This window comes from Typopeltis vanoorti, chromosome 24, assembly GCF_054136105.1.
Source record: "Typopeltis vanoorti isolate ZY-2024b chromosome 24, IOZ_Tvanoo_1.0, whole genome shotgun sequence".
Taxonomy (NCBI): domain Eukaryota; kingdom Metazoa; phylum Arthropoda; class Arachnida; order Uropygi; family Thelyphonidae; genus Typopeltis; species Typopeltis vanoorti.
In genome coordinates, this window is record NC_143572.1 from 52,123,994 (window position 1) to 52,139,005 (window position 15,012).

A 15,012-nucleotide genomic window follows, 5' to 3' on the forward strand; every position below is an offset into this window, starting at 1 on the left:
ACAACTTCGATTTAATTTTTAATTTGATGATTTCATATGAATAACTTATATTTAAGTTGTAAACTGGCAGTAGGAACTGAAGGATGCACATGAGGATAGTTTGATGCTAAATCAGGTATAACATATATATATAAAATACTATATATGTGGATGATAAAGTAAGGCGATGCTTAAATCTGATGTCTAAACAAAGGGTATCAAGCATAGCTCTTTACTCTATATAGATGTCATCCTTTTAAATAAATTTCCTGCAAGTCTTCCAGAGTATTTAATCAAATTATATAACCGCTGTGAAAAATTTGGCATGAAAACTAGCATTAAAATGATAAAGGAAACATGCAGAAGAGGGAAAAATGAAAATTACTGCATTGTCAATAGAAGATGAAACAAATGTAATTAGTTATATATAATCTTTAGTGATGATGGCAAATCAAATATGAAAACAGATGAGAGGCAAGGAAACAGTCAGGAACTAGTGGAATAAATATATATAGAAAAGATAGAAATCAGCCTGAATATCAAACTTATTAGTTTGAAGATTGTTTTATATATAAAATCTCCAAGTTGTGTTAGAAATTACAGCTGATAAAAATAATAATAATAAATAAATGAAAGAAAGAAAGAAAATAACCTCCAGCAAAATTGAAAGAATGAATACATGGCGTAACTAGATAAACTAAAATAAAAATGAAGATACAGTGGGGTCTCTTTTTATGCAGTAGATATGTTCCACAACCGCATATAAAAAATCGCACAAAAAAAGGTCTAACTTACATTGAAAAATTAGGGATACGTTCCATAATTTTCTAAAACCAAATAAACCTAAAATCACATTAAAAAAGTTTATGAAAATTCAGGAAAATAAGAATGCCTAAGTTTGTTGTAAAGCTTTATTCATATTTAATTTTATTGAAAAGTAACAATTTTTTTTTTTTTTTTTTTACATTTTGTCATCAGAATTTAGACAATATTCGGCAACATTTGAAAAACTGGTGCAAAATCACTTTCATCACCAGAAGAGATAGTCAGCACACCAGATCTGCATGGTAAAGGCAATGGTTCTTCACAATCAGAATTAGTTTCACCCTCGTTCTGTGCTGATTTTTTTCTTCTGACAATGTCACCAGTGATTAAACTTTATGATGATTTCACTAATTTTTTATACAGCTCATGATATCCAGACATACAGTTCTTCAGCTCACGTCGGAATTTAAAGGCTCGTTCAGAATTTGTGTCATTAACAAGAAAATGATTTTCCAATTTATTGCACAGTTCAAGACCTTCTCGTATTATATTTGCAGTGAGGGGGACAAGTTTTTCTTCTGCTTCACTATCGTTTTCTGAATCTTCAATGATATCTAAAGTTAATCGATATCCAATAATATCATCGTCATTTAAGGCATTATCCACAAGCAATTCATCTACATTGTTCTGGCTAAATGTATCAAAATCTTCCCCTCCAATTTCATGTGCCAAAGTAATGATTTCAGCTGATAATATAGATGTTTGCAACACATCCAAGCCAAGCAGCTTTCCAGCAGGCATTTAAAGTGTGTGGTCTTATTTCTGCGATAGCAGATGCAACATGATTTAAGCAGTCCAAAATGGAAATTTTTTTCCAAACACCAGTTACTGTTTATGATTCATTTTCTAGTTTATCCAATATAAATTAAAAAGTGTGCTTAATGTAATATTTTTTAATAGTAGCAATTATGCCTTGATCTAATGGCTGAATAATGCTTGTATTGGGTGGAAAAAACACTACCTGCACATTTGGATGTTCTAAATGCGGGTGACTTGGTGCATTGTCAACAATTAATAAAACTTTAAAATCGAGAGCTTTTTGCTTCATATATGTTTCCACTTCTGGTAGAAAGCAATTATTGAACCATTCAGTAATAACAGCAGTTGTTACCCAGGCCTTTGTATTAGCCATCCAATGTACACACAGCTGTTTTAAATCTTTATCTTTTAGAGTACGTGGTCTTGGAAATCTATTTACTAGAAGGGGTTTCAACATTTGATCTCCTGATACACTGCTACAAAATAACAATGTTACTCGATCTTTGCTTGCTTTAAACCCACTTGCTTTTTTTCTCAGACTTTGCAATGTAAGTTTGACTAGGCATTTTCTTCCAAAACAATCCTGTTTCATCAGCGTTAAACACTTGATCTGGACAATATCCACCATATTCAATAATTTTGGCTAACTTCTCTTGAAAAGTTTTGGCTGCTTCTTCATTTGCTTCTGCAACCTCGTCTGTAATCTTCACGTTATGAAGTGCATTCCTTTTTAAAAACCCGGTTAACCATCCTTTGCTAGCCGAAAATTCTTTATCAGCTTGGGAAGCAGAAGTAGATGGCTCCAATTGCTTCGTCTGTTCATAAAAACGAAGAGCTTTTGTTTAATTAAATAACTACTTATAGGAATTCTTTTTTTAGTTAATTCTTCAATCCAAATTACGAGGCTCGTTCCGTGTTTTCTAATAAAGCATCTCTTGAGTACGATGATAATTTGGCATTTAGTTTTCTGCCAGAAATGACAGATTTTCTCATTGCGACTTCATTCTTTTTAATTGCTCTTATAGTAGATTCGCCTAAATTAAAATGTTTACCAATCGCCATAGATTCTTCTCCTTTTGCTAAGCGATCTAAAATTGCAATTTTCATTTCCAAAGAAATGGCTTTTCTTTGGTGCTTTTTTTCTCCATTGGGCCAAATTAAATCCTTAAAATAACAATTAGCGAAATTTAGACTTTCGATAATAAAAAAAAGACAAACACTCACATGCAAAATTGAACTTCATGAACACTCACTGCTTACATGTTATCATGTTACGCCAGAATGTGCTGCAACACGCTGTTCTTTATGTACAACGGCGATGAACAAATTGGTCAACAACATGCGAAATCACGTGCTTTATAGGTAAAATTTTCCAACTGTTATACAAGCAAAATAGTTACCACTTTAAAAACTACAATGATCATAAAAGAGAAGTTAATTTTCCGCAGTGTAATAATAAACACCTCATCCCACAAATAAGGATTGATTACCTCAGGGTTTCCCAAATTGTGTTCTGCGGAAGGTGAATAAGTGTTCTACGAGAAGTTCTTCTGGAATTTGTCATTTTATTTTTCTAAGCATTTTTCATGAATAAATGTTATAGTGGAAATATTCTGAGGAGAATAACATTCGTGAATATGTCGAAAAGCCCAGACCCAGAACGTCTAAATAACATCTGTGTAGCAAATGTTAGTGACCAAGCTATGTATTTTTAAACATGGAAGTATTCAAGAATTATCGTTAATTTTTACACGTTGAACCTTCTCAACATTCGGGAAAGGGAATACCGCTTTTTTATGGCCAGTCATAAAAATTGCCTGCAAGCCAATTACAACGTGTGGTGTATCCTCTGTTCTCAAAACTGAACGAAATAACATCTGTGTTGCAAATGTTAGTGACCAATCAGCAAGGAAATATAAAGAAAATTTTTTTTTACTGAAATTGAAGATCAAGGTAGTCTATCTGGTTCTCAGATCTAGTAATACTGAATACTTTCTTCACAAGTTCGTATTGTATGGTGAAAGTGCTTGTTTCGAAACAGTAGTGATGTGATTTTTTAAAAGTAATAGGCCTACAGATTTAAATTTTAATATGAATAAGAGACAAGGGACTTTTTTATTTTGGTGTTAAGAAATCTCTTATTGAAGGTGTTTGTGATGCAACAGATAGTGATTCATCCACCTCCAGCTTACAAAGCAATCTCCAGGATGTACAAAGGGAGGGGAAAACTATCAGCACACAGGAGAAAAAGTCTGCATTCACACGTAAGTACTTATAATAAAACTTTTTGGTGATCAGAATGGGATATGTCAATGAAAATCAGCACAAATGAATTTAATGATGCTTATGTTTAATTATTAATTAATAATTAATGATCAATTATTAATTAATAATAAATCAGCTAAATTAACAAATAATTAATATATTACCAAAATAACCAAGGTGTTCATTGAAAATTTCAAGATTTGTGAAGTATTCCGTCATAAGAAAAGTTTGGGAAACACTAGATTACTCTGTTATCAAAATGGATTCTTCTTGTGTTGACATGTGCAGAAGTGTCGAAAGGTCTTGTATCTCCGGGCATACTATACTGCATAACTTCAAATCTGCATAAAAAGAGATCCGAGTGTATTTTGAAAAGAACTTCACATTATTAATATTCAAGAATGTGCAAAACAAAGACCAAAGATGTTATCATCCCTTATATAAAACAGGTGTTTAAAGTTTACTTTAAACACCAAACTATGTTTTAGGAATGCTTTAGAAGTAAGGGCTGATCAAATCAGAGATCTGACAAATAACAGGCCAAAGAAACTATTAATGGGCAACTAATGAAATATCAAATGTGTTAGACTTTCATAATATTAAGTACATCTTCTGAGAGTATGTCATAAAACAATGATTACAGATTTTACACCATACTAAATTATTATTATTACTACTGACACCTCCAGGGAGCCCAAAGACTCATCGAGGGAAGTCACCTAGTCTACTCTCTGTCTCCACCACTCAATCCACCAACTACACTACCACCATCTACCGCCCACCACCACCACTACTAGAGTTTTTCACAGACAACGACAAACATCCATGCCTATGGCAGGATTCGAACCAGCAGCCTTTTGGCTGGAGAGCAGATACATTAACCACTCAGCCAACCAGGCTGGCATAATAACAAATTAACAAATACAATGCAAGTGTAACTAAAGATTAGGGATTTGACATCGTTTTCTGGGCTTCTACACAAGCAAGAAGTCAATGTATCACACTCAAAACAACATACAAAGAAAATTTACTGACATAAAAAGCTATCTTAAGTTTGGACAAAGATTAGAATTATTTAAGAAATCAAGGTAATTTTCAAGCATGACAGGCAGGATAATTTTTCTGTATTATGGAAACAACTATTCTGGTATACTTTATTAAAATATATCAATATATAATGTATACTTCAAAAAGATAGATGATTTCGAGATAGAGAGTCGGATTTTTTTTTCTTTTTTTGTGTTGAAATCAAATATATTAAGCTGATATTATTTACCATTTTCAAGAGTCATTTCTTCTACATGCTTTTTCTCATCCTCCTGGTATCCTAAAAAACAAAGTTTACAGCCATGGAAGGGTTTCATTTTCAGGAGCAGCTATCAGAGGAAGAAAAAAGATGTGATATTTAACAATACAGAAAATATAATATTTTAAGCTTTACTAGTGTGACTAAATCAGACCTAGTTGTACCCAGTTGTTAAATATATATATACAAAAGATAAATAAAGATGAAAATTTGCAATAGATTAAAAGATAGGGACATATCTAATTTAGATAAAGAATGATTTCTGTGTATGTCATTCCATTTGCTATCCTGGTTGGCTTAGGAGATAGCAACTCCACTCTCCAACCGATAGACATAGCTTTGAATACCATTGTAAGTATGGATGAATTTCATTGTCCAGTGTGAAACTACGACCTTCCTCGTTTGCAGCCTGAAATGGCTTGAAAATTTCCCATTTGATTTATGGGCAGATTTTCAGATTATCTTTAGCTCCCTTACTCAAGTACTAATGTATGATAATTTAAAAACCTTTAGGCAAATTCAAAGAAATTACAACTGAGCATGTTTATATAAAAGGTCCAATTAAAGTGTCATGAACATAAAATTATCAAACTGCAAATATTCAGAAAGATCTTTCTGAATGTATGCATTTGTTTTGGTATTTCTTTACCTGCCAGAAATAGGAAATACCTTTTAAATAAAGTTAATGATACAGCTAAAACCTTCCATGTTACATTTAATTCTGTCATAATCAATAAATCAGCATACATAAAAACAAGCTGTTCAAACAAGGCAGAATACAACAGCTGGTTAACTGATAAAAACATGTTCCATACATGTTAGAAAGATGGCATCACACAAGTGAAACAAAAAACCATTTAAGAGTAAGAATTGGTGAAACTTTAGGAATGGAAAATTCCTCATTTGAAATTTCAATATGACAATGTAACAAGGTTTCAATGCTCCCATCAAACAGATATTTGTAACTATTTTGATGAAAATTCTGCCCACTACCTCATAAAGATCAAGGACATTGTACTACAGCTTACTGATCTGGTCAACTTTAGCTGTATTTACCCCCCCCCTTTTTTTTTGCAAGGACTTTCCTTCTGATTATTTGAGGATATCCGATTATTAATTGATTTAAAGAATTCACAACATACAATAGAATCTAAATTAAATTAAACTTTAACATATATTTCCAATATTTCAGCAACATAATGTTGCCATTTTCAAGGAACTTACAGGCACTACATACAGTAAATGAGGATGAAGCAGGAATCTATCGTTTCTCCTAAAAGTTCTGATGGTGCCCTCTAGGGGGCACCATCAGAACTTTTAGGAGAAACGATATTTTGAGGATATGTAGGTATTCTTGGCTGTTGGGCTGAAGGTCTCATGATGTATGTCTCCCAAATTTGGGGCAGTCTCATGCAACCAAATTTGTTGAAGTTTGGCATGTTTCTTAGGGCTGAGGCCGATTCCATGAAAAGTCTTTCAAACTTGAACTTGCTATGGTGTATTATTGTGGTTTTTCCACCGTATTCTGTGACATGTATCCAGAGCATGGTCTGCAAGACCAGAGTGGCTATACTGGTGAAAATGGATGTAGTCCTTGTGCTCTGAAATTCTGATATTTGCTGTCCTGCCTGTTTGGCCAAAGTTGGACAGCTTACAGCTGCAAGGGACCTGATATACACCAGGTAGGTCTAGGGAAAGTGGTTGGTCTTTAGTGGAGCAGATAAGGGATACCAATTTTCTATATGGTCTGTAACAAGAGGTCAAGTCATGTTAAGATTTTGGTAATTTTTTCCGAGGTGCCTCGGATATAGGGAATGGTGATGGATTTAGAGTAATCCTTGTTGTGGGGGGTGGGGATAACTGGTTTCAATATTTTTTTGGGGGGGGGGGGTAGCCATTGGCTGAGAAAGTGTTGAGGATGCGATTTAGTTCAGTGGTTAGGGCATTGTCATTTGAACAGATTAGTTTAGCCCTGTTGTATAGTGTCTTAATAACTCCATATTGTTGTGAGGGGGTTGGTGGGATTGTTGGTAAATGTATCTGCCTGTATGGGTGGGTTTTCTATAAACAGAGAAAACCAAGGTTCCATCAGGCTGGTGGGTGACTAGTGTGTCTAGGAAAGGGAGGCTGTTGTTTTCCTCTTTCTACAGAACAGGCTAAACAGGCAGGACAGCAAATATCAGAATTTCAGAACACAAGGACTACATCCATTTTCACCAGTATAGCCACTCTGGTCTTGTAGACCATGCTCTGGATACATGCCACAGAATACGGTGGAAGAAAGCCATAATAATACACCGTAGCAAGTTCAAGTTTGAAAGACTTTTCATGGAATCAGCCTCAGCCCTAAGAAACATGTCAAACCTCGACAAATTTGGTTGCATGAGACTGCCCTAAATTTGGGAGACATACATCATGAGGCCTTCAGCCCAACAATATCTACATAGTCTGCTAGGGAGCACCATCAGAACTTTTAGGAGAAACGATAATTTCCTGCTTCGTCCTCATTTACTGTATGTAGTGCCTGCGTGCACGTGTCTTTATTGTAAGTTCCTTGAAAATGGCAAAGTGACGTTGCCGAAATATTGAAAATATATATTAAAGTTTAATTTAATTTATATTCTATTGTGCGTTGTGAATTCCTTAAGTCAATTAATAATTATGTATAACCGCATATAAGCCTTTCTACAAGAATTGAGGATATCTGAATTAGCTAGAATATATGTAAACAGATGAAGGCACAACCATAGAGAGTACTTTATGTTGTGCCTTCATCTTAATTCATCCAGAAGATACCTTTGCTTTTCCTGCTATTCATTCTAACTTTGCTTCTGGATCTATTATGTAGATAATGATTTTACTCTTTGGCCACATCCTGAAAATAAACTGATCACTTTCTTACAACAAATCAACATCTTAATTGATAGAATCAAATTCATTAGGAGAGAGGAGAATGCTTGCAGTTTGTCTTTCCTTAACATCTTTTTTACCTTCACTGCTCAACAAACTCATCTTTAGATGTACCCTTCATATGTACCTACCACAAACTACCTTTACAGATAGGTAAATATTTAAAGATTAGTTATTAACACTCAAGAGAAAGAATACCATTTGTTCCTCTTTTATAGCTTTAAATTAAGAACTTGTTCCAACAAATTCACAATTCAAAAAAAAGCTGAGGAGTTTCCCATCTTTGGTTTTTTTGTAAAGGATTATTTCAGTTTTGATTGTATAACAGAATCCTTCAAGCATACAGAATTTGCTGTTATGGTTTAAATGACTATTATATTCTGCTTTGTTGGAATTGTTTACTTTTACATACCGATGCTGATAAAAATAAGCATTTATCTACATGTGTCAGTATTCTCTTAAGCTGAAGACAGTTGATGTGCTATATTTAATCAAAATGACAGAAATGTTTGGTCTAAACATGTGAAAATATTTTTAGGATGGCATTTTCTTTTTAATATCTGATCTACACAAAATGTTGGAAGACCTACAGTATGTTAGTGATGGTGGTGACGGTGGGATAGTTAATTTGTCATATGCACATTCATAACCATTTTATGTATTGCATTGCAAGACAATGTCCAAACATCCAAAGAGAAAAGTTAGTTATAATGTGCTTCTGGAGCAACTGTCTATTTAGTGTTTTTTTTTTTTTTTTAAATGATCAAAGAAAACATTCAAGAAAAAACATTTCTTTGGTTTGCATATCCTTTCAAAAAAATGTTCATCCATCCTCAAAATGACAGAATTACCCAAACTCAGAAATAGTACAGCTTGTAATATTATTATAATAAATGACACTTGCTAAATATTTTATTTTTTCCATTGCATTTTGTTTGTCCTCTTACTAATTTTGAGAGAGCTAAATGCAAGTTCTTATGCTGATGAATTAACACTATTTCAAATGAAATACTCTGTCATTGAAACATGACTTTGTCCAAACATGTTACTGAATGCACTATACAGCAATCCCTCGATTAATGCGCCCCAATTAGTGCGTCGTTTTTTTCAATACCAAAATTCAATTAGTGTGCCTATATTTTAAGAATACATCTTAAAAATAAATGTTACACATTTTAAAACTTTTCAATCTATACATTTTTAATGGTTAACTATTTTAAAAAATCACTCACCAGGATGAAATAATTTAGTTACCAATTTGAAACATTTTACAAAGATATTTTTTAATGGCATACTACACTATTTCCATGTACACTATGTTCCAAATTTACCAAAATTTATGTCGTCTGCTTAACATAGCATTTTTCTGATCATATCTCGTGCAATTGTTTTCCTTACTTTTTTATTTTAAATTATTTTCCTAATGTTTAATCATAAGTAAAAGAATTAGTGAGCAATAAATAGAAGTGTGAAAATGATTCGAAAAGTAATCTGACTGGAAGAAAAACTTGAAATAATAAAGAAAAATGAATAAGGCGAGTTCAGAGCAAAGATAGGAAAAGAACACAAAAATGGGTGAATCAACTGCTGAATACAAAGAGAAAGGTAAGGCTGCTTCAAGTTCATTATGCATGCACTCAAAATCAAAGTATTATAATGACTGAATTAGAGAGACTTCTTTTTACATGGATCAAAGATTGTAACCAAAAACGGATCCCACTAAACACTGGCCTTATTAAATCAAAAGTCTCTTTGTAACCTGGAAAGAAAGGGCTGTCAATGATGGAAAAGAAGAATTCCACGTTAGTGCTGGGTGATTTGAACATTTCAAAAAGAGAAATAGCCTACATAATGTTCTAATCACAAGCGAAGCTGCAAGTGCAAATAAGGAGATATCCAAAGATTTTGAAGAAAATCGTGTAAGAAGAGGACTATTGTGCAAATTCATTCAACAAATATTTAATGTCAATGAAACTGGCCTTTTTTTGGAAGCGAATACCTTCCAAGACTTTTCTAGCCAAATCAGAGAAATCTCAGCCTGGGCATAAACTCGCAAAGTCGAATGAAATTACTGCTAGCAATCTGAGAGCCGTTTGGAAGCACATTCTTCCACATTGTGCAAATGATTTTAGAGGCTTTTCAAATGAATCTAAGTTAATTAAATATCATTCTGAAAAATTGGGCAATTCCGACCTACTAAATTTAGATGCAGAACGGGAAGATCTCGAAGAATATAAAGAAAATTTAATCACTGACAAGCCCAAAGAGGTTTCACAGAAGCAATCTGAAAATAGTTTTCGTACAATCGAAGTTTTTAAGCAGCAATGCTTAGAGACTGACCCTGGTGAAGAGAGAACTAGTAAAATTTGCAGAAGATGCAATAGGGTCATACAGTCAGTTGCATGAAAAAAAGAAACAGAATGCCTGCCAAACTACGTTAGCTCAATTCTTTGTTAAGAAGCAGAATAATAAATTTATATTCTGAATATGTTTTATTGTCTTTCAGTTTAATGATTTTCCTTTAACTAGGCCCTGAGACATATCCTAATTCTTTTATAGAAAAAATTAAGGGTCAAAAAAAGAAATCTGAAGAACAAATTATACATTTTCCCATAGGTTATTATATTCGATTAGTGCATTTCCGATTAATGTGCCTGTTTTAAAGAACGCATTAATCAAGGAATTGCTGTACCACAGAAACAGTCATAACACTTTCTAAGAAAATCTCAGGCTTATTGCTGACTTGGTTGGCATAGCTGATAACATATCCACTAGTCAATAAAAGTCTTAAAGTACAAATCATGCATGTTTGCAAATGTCTTTATGTAAAAGATAAAAATCAATAACCTGATGATTTATCACATGAGCGATAACAATCCCAGTGAAGTATGGATTTTGAGCATCCAGAAGATTTCTGGATTATCTAAACTTAGTTCATTATATAACACTGTAGATGGGCTAAGTTTACGTTTTCTGGGTAGGATTAAAATTCATAAAAAATGGTCTGCTCCAAATGTAGCAAACACTGTTAGAACAAGCTACCAAATGACCACAGACACAATGTCAGTTTAAAGAAAATTCACTATAGCAAACTGTCTACTATAATGAACTATTCCTGAAATGGAATAGTGGTTCCATTTCAGGAATAGGAAAAGAACCACATTCCTGTGGTTCTTAAAATTTTGCATAAGTGAAAGTTGACCACATGAACAATTTATTAATCTTGCATATATTAAAATATATATTCAGATATGCTTTTGAAAATTTTTAACACTGCATTCCTAGAAGACTTTATTAGCAACCATTTTGTCAAGAAGTGAAGCAGGAACTACACTCTCTAAGCTGTAGTAGAAGAGCAGATGCTCTATTGTTGGGTCCATAAAAAATAATTTACTAAAAACATGAAATATGCCTCCTAACTATATGCATCCTTCTGCACAGGTCTGCTCTTTATGGAGGGGAGGAGAGAGAGAGAGAGAGAGAGAGAGAGAGAGAGAGAGAGAGAAAAACAACAAAAATTTCATGGAAGAAAACCCTGCCTCTTCCATCTAACTGGTTAACTCCATTTCAGTTAATAAATCTAAAGAAAAAGAGCAATGTTACCAAGGCATATCAGTCTTCCAAGGTAGTTAGGTTGCTGTTTACTACATAGCTGTTGGTCTGAATCACAGGTAAGATATAAATGTTTACAAAAACTTGCCTCTGGAGAAGCTTATATAGTTCAAATCTATATACAGTTGACCCTTGAAGAACACAGGTCTGAACTGTGCAGGTCCATTTATATGAAGTTTTTTTTTTGTGAATAAATATATTGGAATATTTTTTATTTTTTTTATTACAGATTTTGACAATTTGAAAAAACTCAGACAAACCATGCAGCTTAGAAATATTGAAATTAATAAAAAGTTAGGCATGTCATGAATGCATAAAATATATGTAGATGCTAATCTATTTTATCATTTATCACCATAAAATACATACAAATCTATTATAAAAAAAAAGTTAAAATTTATCAAAACTTATGCACACAAACACTTGCAGACTGTACATGGCTATTTGCGGTCGAGAGAAATGTAAAGATGCAGTATTAAATCATAACTGCATAAACAAATTGTTATTAATTAGTTAAATTAATTAATTAGCATAAAATAAAAAATAATGATTCATTCATTAGTATGTAGGCTACATTACCGCAAAACAATCATATTACTGCTTCTTCGTTATCAATGCATGAATCGTTATACCTGTAAATAAATATGAATTTCTTTTTCACATTATCTTTTCATTTTTGATGTCTAGTATCTAATACGTATAACATCTACAGTGTTTTGTATCATAAGACAATATTGATGTAGGTATTGACATATGTGATTCATCTTGTATACAGACGACGTAAACTTATGGTATGGCAGTACAGTACGGTAATGTAAATGTATTTTCACTTCTTTATGGTTTTCTGTAACATAACATTTTCTTTTCTCTAACTTACTTTATTATAAGAATATAGTATATAATACAAACATACCATACAATATATGTATTAATTGACTGTTTATGTTATCGGTAAGGCTTCCAGTCAACAACAGGCTATTAGTAGTTAAGTGTTTGGAGAGTCAAAAGTCATAAGCAGATTTTCGAACATGGATGGTCGGCGCCCCTAACCTCCACATTGTTCAAAGGGCAACTGTATTCCAAATAACAGCAAGCATCCGATAACTGCACACCACTACAGCAAGAATGGACTATTTCTGAATGATTGGACTATTTCTGAATGATTAACATAATGCACCTGCTCTCCTAACAGGTATTTGACAAACCTTGTAGTGCTCAAGTATCAGAATCCTCAAGATCTACCATGACGTGGGACCTGAACTCAGTTCTCCTGGCTTAATCCCAGTGAGAAAAGACAACCTTGTAAACTTCAATGTCAACTCAGTTCTGTCTGATCTCTCACAAGAAAGAGCTCGCATCCCTCGCCCCTTACCTTCAGTAATACTGAGATACCCAAACATGATCTGATTTCTCTTCTTCGACTGATCTACACCTCCAATCTTTCCTGACAGCCACATTTCAACTATAGCTTCTGCAGCAGTCAAAAAACTCAGTGAACTTTTTTTTACACAAGACACTACTTCACACTGCTAACTCTATACAAATCCAAAATATGCTCAACCATGGAATATTGCTCCCATATTTGGGATGGTGCACCAAAATCTCCTCTAAGATTGCTTGATTCTATCCAGAAGAGGGCAATCCAATTAATTAGTGATCCATCCACTTCAATCCGTCTTTTACAGACATTCAGTTTCTACCTTGTGCCTCTTCCACAGATACTTTCATGGACGAACTCTGCTGAATTGGCCACTATTATTCCTCTACTCTCCTCAAAACAAGAGCCATTGATAACCAACAACCATTTACAGTCCATCTTGAAACTCAGTGAACCAACTTCAGTACATCCTCTTTCATTCCATCTACTTCTGTCCTTTGGAACAGTCTCCCCCACTCTGCCTTCCCCAAAGATTAGAACACTCAGCTGTTCAAGGAAAATGTGAACAGATTCCTCTTTTCTTCTATTCCTCTTGCCCATACATGGAATTAATGTGCTATAGGTCTTGTGGCCTTTCATGTGTGGATCAGATATATATAAATCTACAGTGAACTGCTTTAATTCTAAATTCCAAAGAATAGGGGTTTTAAAGAAAGTTAAAAAGGTTAAAAAAAAGGTTTAAAGAAAGTTAAAAGTTAAAAAGGGGTGCTTAAGGGTCAAATCTGTATAACTGAGAGGAGACCTGACCTCCACATAGCCTTTAAAGGAATGCGGAGAACCGACCATGGCTTCTGACCTAATGTGGAATCCTCACCTTCTCGTGGTGCACCCTGTTGGGTATCTACTTTGATACTGAACGAACGAGGATGGGCTGGCAATTTGGGATTTAGCCGACCAAATTGTATTCTTATTGGTTAAACCAAAATAAAAAATGATGGTACAACATGACAAAATTTCATGCCAGCTGGGGCATCGCCCGGTTAAACAAAGCCCCCGTTGTTTTCGCCAGGAAACGAGGGCAAACAGCGAAAAGTCAGCTACTGGAACAAATCTGAAAACAAACCCAAACTCAACATCACCAGAGTTAAAGATCGGTACTATCAACGTAAGAAGCCTGAATGGCAAAGAAATGGAGCTAGCTGAGGAATTAGATAAGTACCAGATCGACATAATAGGGGTGACTGAAACAAAAAAGACCAAAACTGGTGAGATCTTTCTGTGCAAAAATACAAAATGTTATATTCAGGCAATGACAATCAAGGAAAAGAAGGAGTAGCCATAGTATTCAATACAAAATACGAGGCTAATCTTCTTGAATGGTAGTCAGTCTCAAGTAGAGTAATGTGGGCAAATATGAGAATGGGGAACTGGATAATGAGACTTATTTGTGCCTATGGTTCCACAGAAGGTTCTACTAAGGTAGAAGTGGAGGAATTTTTTTGAGGCTTTAGAAAAAGCAACTGACACAATGAAAAAGGAAAAGTTGGTCATTGTTGGGGATCTAAATAGCAGAGTAGAAAATGATTGTGAGACATACAAAAATATTTTGGGAAAATTTGGAGAAAAGAGCAAAGCTAATAATAATGTCAAATATCTGTTGGATTTCTACTCAGGACATGGACTGGTTATTACTAACACCATGTTCCAACATAAAAATGTGCACAAATTCACATGGAGAGAAGAGGCTAGGAATAAGAAAAGTCTCATTGACTATGTTATTGTTTATAGTGATGTTTTCTCCCTGGTGCAGGACACCAGAGTGTACAGAGGATTTGAAATTGGAAGTGATCACTATTTAGTCTTGAGCAGGATAAAATTGAATTTCATATTGAAAAGAATAACATGTAAGAAAGTTTTAAAGCGAATAAAAGTTGAGCAGCTCTCTGATGTGAACTGTAGACTAAAATACAGAAAGATT

At 33.9% G+C, this 15,012-nt stretch overlaps 1 protein-coding gene across 2 annotated transcripts in view; it reads right to left on the bottom strand.

The window, feature by feature from the left end:
- Positions 1-15,012, bottom strand: part of pbl (epithelial cell transforming 2 pebble) — a 237,909-nt gene that overhangs the window by 125,133 nt on the left and 97,764 nt on the right. For both annotated transcript variants that reach the window (XM_090413580.1, XM_090413579.1), the window contains exon 8: positions 5,105-5,204. In XM_090413580.1, the coding sequence (XP_090269706.1) occupies positions 5,105-5,204 (100 nt within the window). The remainder of the gene's footprint in view (positions 1-5,104; positions 5,205-15,012) is intronic.